Genomic DNA, 19,900 nt, shown 5'->3' on the forward strand with positions numbered 1-19,900 from the left:
CCTGGAACACAGCAGTCGCCCTGCACCTAGCACCTAGCTCAAGGTTCCAGACTCCAAGCAAGGAGAAAGGGGGAGGGGCGCAGAGAGGCTCACCTTTGTCCTTGATGAGGTTCTGCACCTCCTGCTTGACGCTGTCGTTCCAGTGGGTGATGTCCACGTGCAAGGCATAGTCACAGCAGCTCTTCCCATCTGCCCACTCTCGCCACTTCTCGTAGGCCTCGGTTAGGCTGGCCTCGGGCTCAGGCACCACGTGGTCAACTGAACGACAGAGGCCCCAGATGGGTAACTCACGGACCCAGCTGTTGCTCCCCTCTGAACAGGCCTGCTCCCGCGTGCTTAGCTAGGGCTGCAAAGCCTCCACTTCCTGAGCGTGGAATTAACCTTAGAAAGTGTTCTCAGGCAGTTTCCAGATGGCTGATAATTGAACTGTCACTTACCCATGTTGCTCTTGGACAAACTACCAGCATCTCTAAACCTCGGTTTTTTTATCCTTGAAATGGGTGCTCAGGGAGATGGAGGATGGAGTGTCATAGTGCCTTCCTTCTAATTGTGTTATATGATTCGAAGGGAAAATGCATGAAAAGTATCTCACCTGATGCCTGGCACATAGTAAGTGCTCAATAAATGTCAATGAATGTCCACCATGTGCCATTATTGCCAGTATTACAGGAAGTCACTGCTAGTGAAGAAAGTCAGACTCCCTTCTATGGGTGGAAGGAGGGACTTCAAATTTATGTCAGGTAAGAAGACAGTGACATCCTTGTGCTCACCACCATAGGAAAGAGCCAGTATCAGGTACGTGAACTTGAAGCTCCGCCCACAGATCTTATTTCCACACAAACATTTTGCCAAGAATAAGTTTTCTTTTGGAGCACCTAGGTGGCTCAGTCAGTTGAGCGTCTGAATCTTGATTTTGGCTCAGGTCATAATCCCAGGGTCGTGGGATCGAGCCCCGTGTCAGTCTCCATGCTGAGCTTAGAGACTGCTTAAGGTTCTCTATCTCTTTCTCTCTCTCTCCCTCTCCCCCTCTGCCCACTGTGCCCTCTCTCTCTCTAAAAATTAAAAAAGAAGTGTTCTTTGAGGCCCAAATCTACTCCTACAATGTGTGCAACCTTGGACACCAGTTTTAAAAGTAATGACATTCACACCTGATGAGGATAACACAAAAGTGACACTCACAGCTCCCTTGGGGCAGTTGGGGGAAGTGCAAATTGCTACAACATTCCTGAGAACAATTTTGATATATACATCAAAAATCTGAGATTTTTCATACCTTAACTCAGTAATTATTCCTGGGCCTAAGAATTATTCCTAATAAAACATGGCTGTCTGCAAAATCTGAGCACTATAGATGTTTGCCACTACAAATATTATTTAAATGTTTATAAAAGTGAAAAATTGGAAATCACCAAAATCTTTAACAATAGAGAAGTTCAGCTAAATAATAAACACACCTTCCTAAAATGGATGATTAGGCACCTATTTTAAATGCTCCAGTGGAGGGGCGCCTGGGTGGCGCAGTCGGTTAAGCGTCCGACTTCAGCCAGGTCACGATCTCGCGGTCCGTGAGTTCGAGCCCCGCGTCGGGCTCTGGGCTGATGGCTCAGAGCCTGGAGCCTGTTTCCGATTCTGTGTCTCCCTCTCTCTCTGCCCCTCCCCCGTTCATGCTCTGTCTCTCTCTGTCCCAAAAATAAATAAACGTTGGAAAAAAAAAAAAATTTTAAATGCTCTAGTGGAATAAAATTAAATGAATGGAAAGACACTCGTGACATGGTTATTTAGTGAAACGGTGGATTAAAACACCACTAAAACACTGTATGTCTATTAGGGTCTATTTTTGTTAAATAGGAAGAAAACTACAGCCACACTCTGACAGTGATGTGAGCTTTATAGGTTTGCTTTTCCTGCTGCATATCTACAGTTTTTAAATTATCTACAAAGAACACGTACAGTTTTGTGTCTCTCTATATGGTTTTCTCTCAACACCCACAACTCTGACTTTCCTCCCCTCCCTCCCTCACATTGAGGACCAAGCACAACACATGTTCCCAGGACACTGAACAGGTCCAACGCCTTGCCCGATGGCAGAAAGCCAAACCAACATCTCTGGTGTCCTCAGCCTCCTACCACAGGCAGCCCACGTGTGCTTATCAGAAAGCAAACGCGAGGAGCTGCATTACTGAGGCGTGCACCGGGGCCTCTGTGGGCAGGCGGCTGCAGGGAAGGCAGCTGGCTTCCTCCCTTCAGCTGGAGAAAAGCTTTGGTCTCCCTGAATTGCACCTTTTATGGCCTTGAGACAGTTTTCCTGGGCTTCCACACCCAACTAGCTGAAGCTCAACCCGGCTGGTGCTCCCATCAAAAGGAGGCAAAAGACAATGAATAAACTCTACAGCTCAGGCTGTTCTGTGTTCTTGGATGGATGTATACGGTGTTAAAATAAACAGTGCTCTTGCTGACCAAGTTTAGGGCCGAGCCTGGGATGGGACCCACTTCCCTGGGATTCCTTTGGGACAGGAAGGACTGCCCTGGAATGCTATGTGTTCAGTCATGCAATGGCATGCAACATCCTAGGTTTCTCTGGAATTGCAACTGTTCCCAGACAAAAAAAAAAAAAAAAAAAGACAAAACAGAAACAAAAAACAAAGGAAACCACCCCCACAGCTTGCCTAATCTTAAGATACGAATTGGTCAAAACCCAGTGCAGACCAGATAACAGTAAATGGCAATGAACCCCCTGGTTTCTCCAGAACCACAGGTCTCCATTATCTTTCCCTCTCTGGGATGCTTAGCCCTGTTCACACTGCTCTGCCTGTGCTCTCTGCCCCCTCCTGCCTAAGCCCAAGTGGGAAGTTCTGAAATAACATGTTGCCCATCTCCGCACTTTGGCCCCTCAGACTCTTCCCAGTGTGTGGCCCAGAGAGAAGTGCTGATTCCCCACCCATTGCACACCCACACCCTGCTCTGAGGCAGACACGAGAGGACAGCTGCCTTCATGGCCAGGAGCCTTGTGAATCTCCTCTGTCCAATTTCAGTGACCTGCCAGCATCCTCACTGCCATCTGCTTTCCTCGGGTCCCACCAGGCAGATGGCCAATGCTCTGAATTGAGAGATGTGTACGAGCTATGGCCAGAGAGCAACAGGGGTTAACACGTTAGTTAAACAGGCACTCGTCGGGACCAGGAGTGTGGAGGATTGGGCGGCTTACTGATCATGGTGGTGCCCCCCGCTAAGGCAGCCTTCGTCCCTTGGAAGAAGTCATCCACTGTGGTCATTCCTTTGTATGGCATCTGGAAGTGAGTGTGGACATCGATGCCTCCCGGGATCACCATCTTCCCATTGGCCTCGATGGTCTTCACTCCTCCAGGGACAATCAGATTGTCTCCAATTTGCCTGGTGAGACAGTAAAGCAACTGACGATTTCAAAGAAGCAACTCTGAAGACAAACACAGTACTGAGAGGATTTGAGACACTGTAACTTATATTTATCAGAGTGATCTTTGCAAGTGATTCACCAGCCTCACAATCTAGAAACCAAGCAAGACAGGCATACACTCAGAAAACAACTTCTACAGACTCAAAACAAGCTGATCTGCTTTTTGGTGGAGACATGCTTCTTGGCTTGTACTGCAACCCCAGCACTTGGCAGGGTCTGCAATATAGAATGTGTAATAAATATTTTATTATTTTTTTTTAATTTTCTTAATGTTTATTTATTTATTTTTGAGTGAGAAACAGTGGGTGAGCGGGGGAGGGGCACAGAGAGAGGGAGACACAGAATCTGAGGCAGGCTCCAGGCTCTGAGCTGTCAGCACAGAGCCTGATGCAGGGCTCGAACCCACAAACGGCGAGATCATGAGCTGAGCTGAAGTCAGATGTCCAACCGAGTCACCCATGCACCCCATAAATATATTTTTTTTTAAATAGAGGTGTTTTTGTTACCCCTTTCATTGTGTTCTTTATTTTAGTGAAGGATGAAGAGTAACATTTGGAAAAACAAATAAGGAACCATTAGGAGAGACTGAAGGAGGTCATGAATCATTTAAAGAATACGTATGTGAAGTTAGCCATCCTCAAAGTGAGTCCACCCGTGCTCCTAACAAGAAGAATCTGAGTGGGTCATTTTTACACCTCATTCTTCACTCCCAAGCCCACCCTTCCCCCTGGTAATTAATCTGTCAGTCACAGCCAAGGGCAGGTTCGAAAGGAGGAAGCCAAAGACACAGACACCCAGCTGGTGGGCAGAATCTTAGCAGAAGCTTCGAGGCCAGGAAGGTGATAAGGACAACCTCTACCAGACACACCTTTGCCCATGAAGCTTCAGCGAATCCCCGGGAAGAAGAATGGGGGACTCAAGTGGGAAGGAAGCTGATGAGTACTCCAGAGACACAGTACCTACACAAGCTAAGTAACTAAGACACCTACTCCTGGCAAAATGTTACCTTACAGACCATCCAGTGTTGCTTGGTTTACATGTGATTTCACACTGTTGATTTAAATGGCCAGTTCACCAAAAAAAAAAAAAAAAAAAAAAAAAGAGGCACCTGGGTGCCTTAGTTGGCTGAGCGTCCAACTTTGGCTCAGGTCACAATCTCACAGTCCATGAGTCTGAGCCCCCCCATCGGGCTCTGTGCTGACAGCTCAGAGCCTGAAGCCTGCTTCGGATTCTGTGTCTCCCTCTCCCTCTACCCTTTGCCTGCTCGTGTTCGCTCTCTCTCTCTCTCTCTCTCTCTCTCTCTCTCTCTGTCTCAAAAATAAATAAACATTAAAAAAAAATTTAAATGACCAGTTAATTCTAGGTAGACTTAAGAGTCACAAGCCCTGATGTTATTAATACCCACATCCTATCTTGGGGAGACATGTACCTCACTACCAGTGGCATGAATACATTTCCCTTTTGTGCATAGCCAGCCAAGACAGACACTCTCTCGGGATAGTAAGAAGTCCACCACTGGCCTGCCAAAATCCAAGTTCTGCAACTAAAATAAAGTATTCCTGACATCTCTAAGAGTTCAACTTCACCACATCCCCATCGGGCCATTCCAGAGACACCACAATTCAAAACACACTGTGGAAAAAATGTAGCCTCTGATTGTAACTCCATTCTAGCCCAGATACTGGCCATTGTCTTCCCATTTCCCTCCCTCCCCGATTTCCCTCTGAGGCAAATTGAGAACAAAAGGCATGAAGAGTTAGCTGTCCAGCCCATGTGTGTATATATTCATGTTTCCACCAGTTTTGAGCACTTGTAATACCATGTCTGAATCAGAAATGCCTTCCTCCTTTTCTCCACTGAGTCACTCAAGGTCACATTAATCCTTGAAGGCTTGGCTTGTATCTCCCCACCTTGCTCAAATCCCTACTGACAGCCAGGTCTAATAATTAAGAGTGTAGATGTGCCCTGGATGTAGACTGTCTGGGTTCACAATCCTGGCTCTGTTAGTTACTAGCTTTATGACCTTGGCCAAGTTGCTTAACCTCACCATGTCTTGATTCCTTCATTTGTGAGATGTAAAAAAAACACTTCCTCCATAGGTTTGTCATGTAGATTAAGTGTTAATATGTGTTAAGCCCATAGCGTACTGCTAGGCACAGAAGTCAATAAGCATCAGCTATTATAGTCAATAACCATACTAATCCCATATAACCCTCTCCCTAAATCTCATCTACTCTGTTACTTTAATACTTGTTACTGATATTATCAGGTAATGTTATGCCTTTTTCATAAATACAGGTATCTCCCTCAGTTCCCCTAAAAGAATGTGGGGTTCCCAGGGGAAGATGTGGGTCTCAATGATATCCACCATAGCATGTGACATAGCACGTGTCCCATGCCTTAGACAACTGCCTTGCACACAGCAGGCTCTCCGTAAATACTCAGACAGACAAACAGCTATGTAACAACCATAGGGAATTACTTCTGCTTTTATGCTCTGTGATTTCAGAATGTTTTTGAAGATCTATAAAATTTCAGGATTGGATGAAGAACATGTTAATCCACCCTTCGCTCCACCCCCAACACACACCTCTGATGGTTACATCCCTTCTAGAACATTCTTGGCAAGCAGCCTTCTAGGCTATTCTAACAGAGATGGCAAAGAGGATTTACATATTCAACTCCGATAGTAGATGCCTGAGTCACTGTGTGAAGATGGGTTCTGAGCCTGTATTTAAGGCTCAACTGTGAAAAGTTCTGTGATCAATTAGTGATGCCCGTCATGAGCTCTGGAATGAGGAAGCAACATTAGGTACTATGTTTATTTCCATCTCTGAAAATCTCTACATCAGGGAACCTGCTATCTCCAAAGAGAGCCAACTATATACAATAATTTTTTAGCAAGTGGCACCTAAGTGGCTCAGTTGATTGAGTGACCAACTCTTGATTTTGGCTCAGGTCAAGATCCCAGGGTCATGGGATCAAGCTCCATACTGGGTTCCATGCTGCTTAAGATTCTCTCTCTCTCTCTCTCTCTCTCTCTCTCTCTCCCTGTGCCCCTCCCCTGCTCATGCTTTCTTTTCTAAAATAAATAAAATGAAAAAAAAATTTTTTAACTTTTTTAGTAAGAGAAAAATATGAAATCACTTATATTTTAAAGAAATTATTATTTCACATTCGTTAGCTTGCCTACTATTTCCATCTGTCTTCTTTCTAATATGAAAAAGTGTCTTTGTCAGTAAGGCAACTAAACAAGAATATCTTCATTCATGCATTTGTCTATTCATTCATTCACTCATTCATTCATTCAATGTATTTGATGAATATGTTAATCATTAGCAAGTGAATTACTCCCTGTGTTCCTCTTTCTCCTCATCTGAGAAAAAGGTAGTAACAGTACTTACTTTGTGGTATTGCTGGCAGACTCAATGAAGTACGGCATGTCAACCATTTCACACAGTGCATGGCACATACTACATACTCAATAAAAGGTAGCTCTTTAGCCTCTACATGCTAAGTACTGGGTGAAATGCTCAGATACAGAGCTGAACAAGACGGGGTCCTTCCCCTTCAGGGCGCCGAACAGTGCCAGAATTTCCGTGACTGATAAAAGCACAACAAGGTGTGTTGAGGCTCAGTGAAGGGACACGAGCCTAGATTTGGGGTCTCATAAGGAATACCCACCCACAGAAAGTTATACCTCGGCCAAGTTTTCAAAGATAAGGAAGAGATCCGCTATAACCAGAATCTGAAACTAGCCAAATAATGTAAAAATAAAACTGAGCAAGGCCAGGGGTGGCGAACAGGTTGGCCTGTACCCACCAGTCTCAGACACTATCTTTTGTGTGTCTGGGGCATACCTTGCTTTATGTGAGGAAAGGCTTGTGTGTAGACCAAACCCCACTTTTTTCTTCCTGAAGTTCATTTGTTTATTTTGAGAGAGAGACAGAACCAGTGGCAGAGGGGCAGAGAGAAAGGGGACAGAGGATCATTCTGTAAGGTAAGTACACATCCCTAAAGTATCTATTTGAAAATCTTATCTGAGATGTAGGTCCTATCTGTGCTCCAGCCACCTAAGCTCTACCTAAGTCAAGGCTCAGTTTAAATGCCTCTCCGGCCCTGCAAACCATCCTCTGAAGGGACTTCTCCTCTTGGTGCACTTCTGTATCATTTATCCTCACTTGAACTCTGATACCAATTACCTAAGGCCTTATATTTTTAGGGGGCTGTAATTTTTGTGCACAGTTTTCACTGAACTTACGGACAATGTCACATCTTCCGCTTCTCCAAGATGCACAGAGTGCCCGTCAATGTCACTTGCACAAAGGGGCCTACAGCATCATTTGGTTGACTGAATTCAGATTTTTCACGTCATTCATGGAATTCAAATAAACTAAAGCCAGTTCCCATTTTAAGGGATTATGTGCATCCAGAACAAAGGGTTAAAATAAAGACTCAGTTTTAGGGGTGCTTGAGTGGTTCAGTCGGTTAAGTGTCTAACTCTTGATTTCAGCTCAGGTCATGATCGCACAGCTCGTGGGATAGAGCCCTATGTCAGGCTCTGCACTGACAGCACGGAGCCTGTTTGGGATTCTCTCTCTCCCTCTCTCTCTACCCCTCCTTTCCTCACTCTCTCTCTCTTCTCAAAATAAATAAATAAACAAACATTAATTTTTTTTAAATAAAGACTCATTTTTTAAGGAGAAGAAGAAATGAAACACAAAGAATCAAAGGTCTAGTAACCAAAAAAGAAGGAAGCTTCTTTCTGAGCCTCTAATAAAGAGACGAAGTACAAAAAGACAAAGATAAGGCTCTATATACGTACTTTATTAATCCATCTTCCATGTAAATGTCAGCATAAAAGGACTGATCATCGTTGACAATTCTGCCACCCTTGATAAGAAGACGGTCACTCTAGAAAAGAAGGAAAACATAAGTCAGTCTCACAGCTAGGAATTAAGAAGTCACACCTTCCAACCCAATTCACTATTCTAGAGGTCTAGGAGGAACACATTTACTTAAGACATCTGTGTGCTCAATGCACTCAGTGTTTGAACTGAGTATATTTGTTGGGGATCCAGTCTTTCATGTTTGCCTCTAATTCAAACTCCAGAGTTTCACCTCTTGCTTCTGCAACCTGCCACAGCCACATAGAAACAGAGCTGCTTGAGGAAAGACACTCTTTTATTATTTTCTCCGGCTCACTAAGCAGTAAATTTTAGAGTGGTACGTAACATACACCTCAGTGCCTGGCACCTTGTTGGCACTCAACAATGATTCTCGAAAATAGAACTTAGGATCATGCATACAATGAAATAGCCTTTAAAAGTCTTTATAATGATATGAGGGTCATATCATGTTACAATTAAGGATACATATACATGTATACACACACGCACATAAGGTTGTGGAATGTATAGGAAAAGCAGTGAAGGGAAAAAAGACAAAATACCTATGGCATTCTATAGTATTTAATCCAGGGTGGAGAAATTGTGCAGGATGCTCATTTGCTTCATGAAACTCTCACATTTTCTGAAATGGTTCTGTTGCCTTTATTATGAGAAAAAAATGCCTTTCTTATAATTAAAGTCTTTTTAAAAACTGTAACTTAGATGAAGTTTGGATAAGTGATCAAATTAGAAACAATGCAAATACACTCCAAGCTAATTAAAAAAACACAAACATATATTTTATACATGTCAGGAGAGGGACAAATCAGTGTCAGCTTTTGAAATCACAGATGCCATTAAATGAGTGAATGGCGGGGTGCCTGGGTGGCTCAGGCGGTTAAGCGTCTGACTTCAGCTCAGGTCACGATCTCGCGGTCCATGAGTTCGAGCCCCGCATCGGGCTCTGGGCTGATGGCTCAGAGCCTGGAGCCTGCTTCCGATTCTGTGTCTCCCTCTCTCTCTGCCCCTCCCCCGTTCATGCTCTGTCTCTCTGTCTCAAAAATAAATAAACTTAAAAAAAAAATTTAAATGAGTGAATGGCACTTAGACTGTGGCATGAGGGGTGGATGCAGCTTCAGTGGGCTCCAGGGGGAGAAGAGAAATCTCAGGAGCCTGGCTAAGTGGGACTACAGCTTGAAAGAAGAATGGCACATTGCATTTTTTAAGATTTCAACTCACAGACTTCAATTCCATCCATCCATCCATCCATCCATCCATCCATTATTCATCCATCCATCTATCTACCCATCTATCCACCCATCCATCCACCCATCCATCCAACCATCAAACCACCCATCCATCCATGCATGCATGCATCCATCCATCCATCCATCCATCCATCAATCCATTATTCAGCCATCCATCCACATACCATCCATCCATCCACTCATCCAGCAAGCAGTTATCTAATATGAATGACTAAATACATAAGGAGGCTGCAATTATTGAGTCACACCATGCCGTTGCTTTTATAAAACCTAAACGGGATATCTGGCACTAAAGGAAAAAGAAAGTCAACAAAACAAATAAAACAATATAAAATTGTATTAAGTGTCACAAAACATAGGGGAGTGGGCTTGTTTTAAACAGAGGCTGAAAGAGGCTCTTGCAGGGAAGATCACCTAGATGGGGTGACGATGGAGAACTGCAGGCTGAGGGAACAGCATGTGCAGAAGCCCTGCAGTAGAAATAGGTTTTCTTTGAAAGCCTGAAAAAGATCAGTGTCAAGACAGGGAGCTTAGGGATCAAGGAGGGAAGTGGCAGAGATGAAGGTGGCAAGGCAGGTAACTGGCTTTCAAAAAGGACATACGTTGTACGGGGAAGGAAGCCCCCAAAGTCGCTGATTTCTAGCTTCGGAAAAAAAAAAATGGTGTGAATAGGGCCAGAAAATGAGAATTGAGGCTAGGGCTGCACATGGGATATAGCAAAGTGCCCCTTCCAAGGTATTACAGGAGAGTAAGAAATTTCATCATGACAGACTGTCAGGGGAGAGGATCTGAAAGAGGTATGGATCAATGAGGCACTTATAAAAATACCCACATATGCGGGGAAAATGTGCTAATGAAGTCAAATACAAATTCCTACCACACGTGACCCACAAGCCCCTCCTGATTTGGCAGTTAGCCAATATACCCACTCTCATTTCTATCATGTATGGCCTCGTGTTTCACACCACGGCAAACCAAGAGACATGTAGTTCTTGTCATGTAGCAGGCTCTCTGGGCACTAAGACTTTACAAAGAAGCTCCCTCCACCTTCCCGTATGTATTCATGTAGTTTCTGACAACCACCCCCTCCTCTGTCAAGCCTCCAGTCAAAGGGTTTCTCCTGTAGGATGCATTACCTGACTTGCGAGAAAATTCCACCTGCTCCCCTTGCAATTCAGTTCAGACAACTTTGTTGTTCTACGATAGTTGCTTGACTGTTCAACTGTCTCCCAACCACACCAAAGACACTATAGTCTTGGAACCATGCATCTTTTGGTCTTTTCACCTTCGTTCCTGGAGCCCATCCTAGACAGCTGTTAAATACTGGTAAAATGAATGGGTAAAGGGTGGGACACAGGAGGTCATATCATGTCATTATGATGGAAAGGCCATCTGAGTCAGAAAATGATGTGATGTGACCAGAAAACTGGACTATCATTTTTACAGTAATTGCAAAATTATATGAGGGGGTCCCAGAGCTGTGCTTCCCAAACTAGGGTGCATATTAGAAAAATATATTCCCAGGGCCTGCTGCAGACCACCAGATCCGTACTTTATAAACTCCAGAAGTGGCTCGCACACAGCCATCAGCCAGCCCAACACCAAGTCAGAGATGAGCACCAGAAACCATTGTTCTATGTGTTCCAGGCACAGTTCTGTGTGTCTGGGAAGGCAGAAGAAGCTTCATAAAAACGGGACGCCTGGGTGGCTCAGTCAGTTAAGCGTCTGACTTCGGCTGAGGTCATAATCTCACGGTTTGTGAGTTCAAGCCCCGTGTCAGGCTCTGTGCTGATAGCGTGGAGCCTACTTGGGATTCTCTTCTCTCTCTCTCTCTCTCTCTCTCTCTCTCTCTCTCTCTGCCCCTCCCCAGCTCTCTCTATATCAAAAATTAATAAACATTAAAACAAATAGTCTTGGTAACTACAAAGTTTCCCTCTAACAGCTCAGTGCTTTTCTGATGTTCTTTATCTTCCTAGCAAAGAATTGAAGTAAGTTGCTGTTTGGAAAGGGGCCAGCTACCACCCATACTGAGCCCAGCTATGAAATATGACCATCCTCCTGCCTAGGGGAACATCCACCCTAGGGAACAACAGGCATGATCATTACTTCCTTCAACAAGCATCAGATGTTAGCAAAGGTGTGTGGTATCTCAGGCCCATGGTACATCAGGGGGATAGTAAGAGGTGATCCAAGTGTAATTAACATCATTGAGATGGCATCGCTGGAGACTCCTCAAATGCTAATTAGATAAACCTTCTCCGGCTCAATAATCCAGAATCTAAGTAAATAGAGCACAGAGATGAATTACAGGCCTCGTGTAGGTTTCAGAGATAGGACTAACAGGGCTCTTGCTCTATGGACTGCTTTAGTGCTAATATTATTTGTTTTCATCATGCAGAGCAGAAATATCTAAACCTCAATTCACAGAGCTCAAACAAATGCTGCCCCTGGGAATCCTCAGCTTGTCCCTACCTTTTATTAAAGTGGTAAATAAAACTACTTCATTCATTTAACTCTTGCCGTGCATGTGGGATCTGCCACAAAGGGTAGCTTAGGCAAAGTGTCATCAGACGCAGGAAAATCTGAAAGGCAAGTCCTGGGTTTGGCGTTGAAGAACGGCATCACTACTGACCATCCCCAGGTCATAGAAAACCAAACCTCACTGGGTACAAAGCATGCTTGTCTGTGAGTTCACAACCCAGCTCTACAGATTAACACAAGCTAGGCCTGAAAACCAACAAGACAAACAAATCTGACATCTGTGATTAAAAGTCACCCTCGATGATGTTAGGACTGGTCAATGTGGTCCTGCGGGACTCTTCATTTTCTGTTCCCAGAGGCTGATGATGTCAAGCATCCATGAGGTGACGCCAGAAGAGGTAAAACGGTCTAGTCTGGACATCCACCAACGTTTCTCATGTAATGATACATACAAAGAGTGATGGTATTTTGAGAGCACACTGGGATAATGTGGAGGGTATATGGAACCCAAAATAAAACTATTCAGAGCCTAAAATAACCGAGGACTCTGACTGCCTTGGGCCCTGCCCAGCTGCCAAGGGCTGGGTATGGTGAGCTCTTGAAGGCCAGTGGGGTGCAAGGCATAACAGCCGGCCAGGCTGGGTCTGGCTGGCTTCTCCTACCGCTAGGAGAATCAGGTAGACCAGTTAATGAGGTGTGTGATCTTGAGTTAGGACCTAACCCCTCAGAACTTTAGTTTTTATTAGCTCAGAGTGGATAATAATACCTAGCTCACCTCACAGCACAGCTGCCAGGAATAAATGGGGGGGTCGGGGGGTGGGAGTATGTGTCTGTGAGTGCATATACACGTATCAGATAGCCAACACACAGTAAACACTTCTACTAAATATTAGCTATATTGATTCTGTTCATATTATTTACAGCATTTTTAAGTATTTTTAGAAGTCTAGAGGCACCTGGGTGGCTCAGCCCATTAAGCATCCGACTTCAGCTCCGGTCATGATCTCATGGTTTGTGACTTCGAGCACCATGTCGGGCTTTGTGCTAACAGCTCAGAGCCTGGAGCCTGTTTCATATTCGGTCTCCTTCTCTCTCTGCCCCTCCCCTGCTCGCTCTCTCTTTCTCTCTCTCTCAAAAGTAAATAAACATTAAAAAATAAATAAATAAAATAAAATATTTTTAAAAGTCTTAAATTAAGAAGTATATTGGAAAGGGATTGTTCCCATTTTCCAAATGGGGAGATACACATAAAGGCAAGTGACTTTCTCCAAATGACAGAGTTGATTAGTTCCTGTCAGAAGCAAATCCAGGTCTCCTACCTCTGGACACTGGACAGATTTCTACCTGAGGCCAATGAACCACTTATTCTGAAACCTTATGACAAGTGGCTCATTCTGACAGAGCTCTCCTCATTGTTTGATACTGAATCTGACTGTTCCAGTGCTAAAACATCTGACCAGATCTCTGTGGCAGGTAACTTTAGGAATCGAAGAACTTTTAAGCCACTACTTATAAAAGTAGTGCACTAAACCTGCCCATTACAGCCTGAGTGTGTAATTTTTTACATTTTATATTACAGCAGCTTATTATAAAGGAGTCTCAAATACAATCCAGGGTAGCACCAGCCCTTCAAGTTTAACAAAGACCAATGTTTTTTCCTTCACTAATGTATGATAATGATTTAAAAAATCAACCATAAAAAATTTGGAGTTTGTCAGAAAAAGGGAGGGAGGAGAAAGAGGGAGAGAAGGATGGAGGAAGGAGGAAGGAGAGAGAGAGGAGAAAATAAAGTCTGTAACAAGGGGTGTTATTGAGAATGGCTGGACTCAGGGGAGCCTGGGTGGCTCAGTTGGTTAAGCATCCACTCTTGATTTCAGCTCAGGTAATGATCTCACAGTTTGTGAGTTTTAGTCCTGTGACGGGCTCTGCGCTGGCAGCATGGAGTCCGCTAGGGATTCTCTCTCTCCCTCTCTCTCTGCCCCTCCCTTGTGTGCGCTCTCTCTCAAAATAAATAAACTTAAAAAAAAAAAAAAGAATGGATGGATGGATAGATGGATGGATTCAAACTAAAACAGAATGAAAGAACAGAATGTTGAACTCAAGGCTACTGGAGATGTGGGTTCCCATTTTAGTTTTTCTCGGCTAATCTTCAAGTTAAAAGAACTTAAATCACTACCTCTGTCTGTCTGAGGTAATGAGAATACGCCTCCCAGAGAAACCAGAGCCCTCTGTGGACTTCTTCCCCATGAATAAAGTCAGCCTGAGAACAGTACTTAAGACACATCTGTTCTATACTCTGCCGACATTCCAGCAGCTCAGAATAAAAACTATAATCCCGAGAACAGAAAAGGAGGATATAAAATGAAGACTGTCTTCCAAAATCAAATACTGTGTTACCTGTGTACAAATCACAAAGCACAGACTCTGACCCTCAGTGGGGACTCAAGATCCTTTTAAAGTCCAGAGGAAGGCGCAGGTGGTTATTCAAAATAAATTCCCATCTGGGTAATTAGATTTAACTCCCTAGAAACATTCCTACTCGTAAGAATACATGAGGATGGGTAGACTATGTGGATAAAAACTTGTTTTTTTTCCCCAAAGCGGCATCATTTAAAGAGAGAAAGGGCATTCTAAGGTAGTCCAGTTCACACAATATAGTATTCAGGAAAGCATACCGAATAGGCTCCAGGAGACCAGAGTTCCCATCCTGGTTCTGCAGGATTGGGTGAGACACACAGACGCCTGGACAAATGACTTCACTTCTCTGGGCTTCAGTCACCTCAAAGGGGACAATGATACCTTTCTCTCAGGGTGCTAGCTAGGATTATGGGGACACTATATGTACAGGGCTGAACTCTTAAATGCTTAATACATGTGAGCTGCCGTCTTTAGTAGAACTGGCTACTGTAAAACTGCCCACTCACAAATACTCAGGAAGAAGTGAGCTAGCATTTTATTAATCAAAATATAACAGATCTTGCCATAAAGGGAATGCCAGAGACGCCAGTCTCCAGTCAACCCTCAGCAACTGTTCTCGGCCCTGCCGCCAGCAGCCAAGCTCAGCCAAGACTTCTCCTTTTAAACTTCTCCCCCCCACCCCCCAGAGGGCAAGTTCTCATGGCCCCTCCAGGTCATTCTTCTTCTGAAAATAAGCCTCCATGAGGATATAACAAACCACTTGCTCTTACGGCAAGGTCTTAAACCTGCCCCCAAACCCACTCTCCCTGCTCAATGTATGGATCTGTTTCCTGGATCCTCAATGACAAACGTGCCATTGAGACAGAGAGAAAGAGAAAGGTCCAGGAGAAAACAGACATACCAAAGAGTGGCACAGTTTCATGATTCTGAGTCTGTATTGCAACTGAGCATAGTTTCACGGTGTCGGCTGCTCCAAACCTCTAGAGTGCTACAGACGAGTCTCACGTTCTTTCTCTCCTCACCCAAATGCATGCCCAGGTGTGCTAGACGGAGGTTAACCTGGGGCATTCCCTTCAAAACTGAGCCCACTAAGCAGAATTCCTAACAAACGGGAAGCCCCATTTTCACTTTCTTTATTATGTTCACTTTGGCCCTGGAGGGACAGAACCCAAGGCAAGGAAAGGCAGGAACACAGAAGAAACAGTAGCCACGGAGAGTATTAACCCAGGGTAGGGTGGCCACTCAGTCTTGGGAACTAAGAACTTCAAAGCCAGCTATGTGCATTCTTCCCTCCCCAGAGCCATGTTAACCGTCTTAAAGATGTGATTATCAAAGGGCCAGACAAGTTATGTAGCCTGCCCTGGGTGAGAATGGAGAGGGAGGTGAACTGTGGGTGGTATCTTAATCCTAGCCCCCTGATAACAGTCTTTCCATCTGCAGCAGCATTCCAGACACATGTGAGCACAAGTGGATAACCAGGTTAGAAACGAGAGCAGGGGAGGGGAGGTGGACAGGAGGAGCCACAAGGCCACTTCACTCGCAAGGAGGAAGGTCAGCTGGGCCTATGAAGCCCAAACCTCAGATGCTCATGTACCATTTTCAGACGTTTGACATAACCTGCTAGAAACTGTGCTGTCATTTACTTAATATTAGCCTTACATCAATGTGTTCTAAAAGTAAACACTGCCTTACTCCTATAAATTCTAAGCTAGTATCACCTACCAAAAATAGACGGCGAACCTAGGAATGAATACTATAAAAACATCACTACACTTTGGCTATGTTCTTCTGCCTTCGAAAGGATTCTAAAGGATGAGCTCAGATCTACTACCTTTGTTAAAATGAAGTTACCAAGTATCGGGCAGGTGTCCAATTCAGAACAGCAGTACACTGAGACATCTTCCTTGAACTATTCAAACAGGTTAGAACAATAATTAGAAAGGGGACAAAATGTCTTACTGGGGGATACAATGTCAGAATGCCCTCTGACAGAATGACTTAAAATGATCAAATGTAGCCCCAGGGATACCACCCCTCGAGACCTAGACTACCATGGGCCAAAATGGGCTTGTCAGAAGCAAGAGCAGGGCTCCGAGCAGAGTCACAGGGATCTCTGAGATTCTGGGCAGCACAGCAGAGGAAGGAGATTACCAGGGATCACAAAGAATCACTGTGTCAGAAGGTAATGGGGAATGAGAGAAAGAGGCAGAGTCGGGTAGATCTAGTGTGAGGATACCCCTGCCATATCAGAAAGCAGGAAGAGCCAGGGCCTGGATAAAAGAAGAAATTGGCACATATTTAGCTGGACTCTGGGAGGGAAATACGGAAAGGTGACTGTCTTGGATGGCAACCAGGCCTGCCAGCAGTGTGCAGAGCCATTCAGAGTTGAGGGAAAGACCAAGGGGGTGTGCAAGCCAGACCTGCATTTGCATCTCTGCTACTAAGTACTGGTTTTAGGCAGGTGACTTGATCTATGTCTGGGCCTCAACTTCCCTAGATGAGTGGAACTCAACTAGTCTCAGCTTCCTTAGCTTTAGCTCTCTACAAAGGCCTGCTGATGGATCTGTAAAGTACAGATATATTTCAACAGATACCGAGTACAATAACGTCTACCCTCATAGCGCTAGTGTGAGAATTAACTATCAGGCAGGGTCGACACTTAGAAAACACTCCCTACGTGGTAGGCATCGCAAATATTGCTACTACAGCTGCTGCTAGCACTGTGCTACCACCACCATTTGACTGTGCTTATTCTACGGATACACAAAGGCAAAACCAAATCACCGTAGAAATGTAATGTAGGTATTATTTATTATACATAAATTATTTAGTAGTGGTAGTAGTAGTAGTAGTAGTAGTAGTAGTAATAGCAGTATATAAAATGTGTAGCTCAGGACCAGAATGTAAAGTAGAATATAGACTAAAGAAAAGCCAGCGCTTTAAAGAATTAATTCGTGGCTATCTCGGGTCTGGATTTATGTGACAGTTTTGTGTTTTATTATGTTTTTGTTTCTGTTGTGCACTGTTACTTACTAGGACTCAAATCCACGTGCTATGGGTGAAAGTGCTCTGCTCATATGCAGGCTAGAACCCCGGGATCCAGCTTCATTCAAACAAGATCCCTTGCCCCTTCAGCTCAACAGCCTGTGCAAAAGCCAAATGCCTACTTCATCAGGAAGGAGTGCATGAAATTTCAACACAGGTCTCGATTCGATGGGCTTAATAATTCATTCCTGAAACACACATTTGTGTGACTGCCACCTGTGAAGTTGTATATTAGGAGCATGTAGGAAAAGTAAGGTGTGAACACAAATAGCAAGATGAAGTAGAGAAAGGGTATAACTATCGATGGTAAAATGATCAGGGATTGCCAGTGGTTTGAGGAGGTGGTGAGTGAGGGGGATGGGGGTGTGTGCTGGTGAACAGGTGAAGGGATGGAGCCCTGGAGATTTTCGGGGCAGTGAAACTATGCCGTAAGGTACTTTAATTGTAGATACGTGACAGGATGCATTTGTCAAAACCACAGAACTGCACAAGAGTAAACCTTAATGTACAATTAAGGACTTTTATTAATAACAGATCAATACTGGTTCATCATTTGTAACAAATGTACCACACCAGTCAGAATGATAATAAAGGGAAACAATGGGGTGGGGTGGCGGGTGGGGAATGAAGGGAGTTTATGAGAGTGCTCTGTGCTTTCTGCTCAATTTTTCTGTAAACCTCAAAGCACTCTAAAAAGTCTATCAAGTAAGAGAGAGAGAGAGAAAGAGAAAGGGAGAAAAATCCTCTTTCCGGTAGAAATCAAAGAAGGGTCCACAGAGGCCCTATCAAAGTAGATCTTGGGAAAAATCACTGGTCTGGACACACAGGTATGGCCAAAGGTAATTCTGATCAGAGTTGGGGGGGGGGGGACAATAATTCATAACAAGCATTTACTGAAACCTTCTTATGCACTACAAACTCTTCAAAGAGTTCAATGTATCCACAGAGAAATGCTAAGAATTACATGTTGTTATTCTCCTCATTGACTTGATGAAGACATGAAAGCTTATGGGGAGGCTGGCTCATGGCCCGACATCACATAACCAGTTGCTTAGAGAGCCAGTATTATCAGGGCAAGAAATGTACTTCTATGGGACAGCGTGGTGTTGGGCAGGGTCCCTGATGCCTAGGATCCTAGAATGGGGGATGCAAGAGACGGTCAGTGAAAGAGTTTGACCTTTATTCTGTGGATCCCAGAGCTCAAGAAGGATTTTGGGAAAACAAATGAAATACAATCTCAGAGCAGAAAAGAAAATGAAGCTGACAGAATAACCATGCTGGAGATAAAGGAGCTGGTTAGAGAGTCACAGCAAGTGGCCAGAGAAAAATACAAGAAACAACCTATACAGTTCAGGGTTCCAGGAAAGAGACAGAATATCCAAACTAGATTATTAGAGACTTTGACAAAGTGTGGGCAGGGTTTTGGAAATTAAATGGATGTGCAGCATCCCCAGGGCCAACCAACAGCAGGGAGCCACGCCATCCCCACACCTGAAGTGGACAAGGGGAGGCAGTAATGACCCGGCTGAAGAGGGCAGCTTTATGGACGGCTCTGCCTGACAGGAGCTGTGACCTTCCAAAGTGGCATGCAGCCACTCCTCAGTGACCCAGCAGGAAGGAATCAGGAGGCCAAGATACCCGGTTGTTCACCCGCCATCCAATCTCCTAGTTGTGCCGCAGGAACTGACACCACGTAGGAGCCCAAGGCCAAAGGGGTTGGAGACGAAGGCCAGACAGCGCCGGAGCCTGGAGCCGGGCAGGAAACGTGGACCGGGCAAATGGAGAGTCAAGCCGAAAATATCCCACCCAGTCCCTGAATATCCAACCACGGCACATGATGTCATAGGCTGCAATACAGCCACACAATGGCTTGTCAGACAGCTATTTTTTAAACAAGCTAAATCTGTCTCTTGACTTTACAATAAGTCACAGATCAGTGTGATAAATATGATACTATTCTTGCAAAAGCAAAAAAAAAAAAAAAATACTACATGTAAATGGGTTTATGATGTTTTTTGTGTGAGCAGGAGAAAGGTCTGGAAGGATGTACACCACATTATTAACACTAGATATGGTAGGGGGAAGGGATGCAGAGGGAAGAGGTATGGAAAACTTAAAAACTTTTTCCCTTCTTTTTCTCCAGTATTTATTGACATTATTTCACTAGTTGTGCAAAGCATATGCCATTTTAACTGTTTTACAAGGGGTTTAATAAAGAAAATTATAAAGAGGTAAAAGAACAGGGTGACTGCTATGCTCCAGGTGACAGCAAGAATATGGACTAGAAAATGCATGGCATGCCATGGAGGAAAGCTAGAATTCACTCAGCAACTGAGGGGGAATGGAAAATGACATGTCTAAGTTGA

At 44.3% G+C, this 19,900-nt stretch overlaps 1 protein-coding gene across 2 annotated transcripts in view; it reads right to left on the reverse strand.

The window, feature by feature from the left end:
- DPYSL3 (dihydropyrimidinase like 3) overlaps positions 1–19,900 on the reverse strand; it is a 114,353-nt gene that overhangs the window by 26,184 nt on the left and 68,269 nt on the right. For both annotated transcript variants that reach the window (XM_030320853.1, XM_030320862.2), the window contains exons 2-4: positions 8,259–8,347; positions 3,206–3,390; positions 94–258 (exon numbers count right to left, since the gene is read on the reverse strand). In XM_030320853.1, the coding sequence (XP_030176713.1) occupies positions 94–258; positions 3,206–3,390; positions 8,259–8,347 (439 nt within the window). The remainder of the gene's footprint in view (positions 1–93; positions 259–3,205; positions 3,391–8,258; positions 8,348–19,900) is intronic.

Source organism: Lynx canadensis, chromosome A1 (genome assembly GCF_007474595.2).
Source record: "Lynx canadensis isolate LIC74 chromosome A1, mLynCan4.pri.v2, whole genome shotgun sequence".
Taxonomy (NCBI): Eukaryota; Metazoa; Chordata; class Mammalia; order Carnivora; family Felidae; genus Lynx; species Lynx canadensis.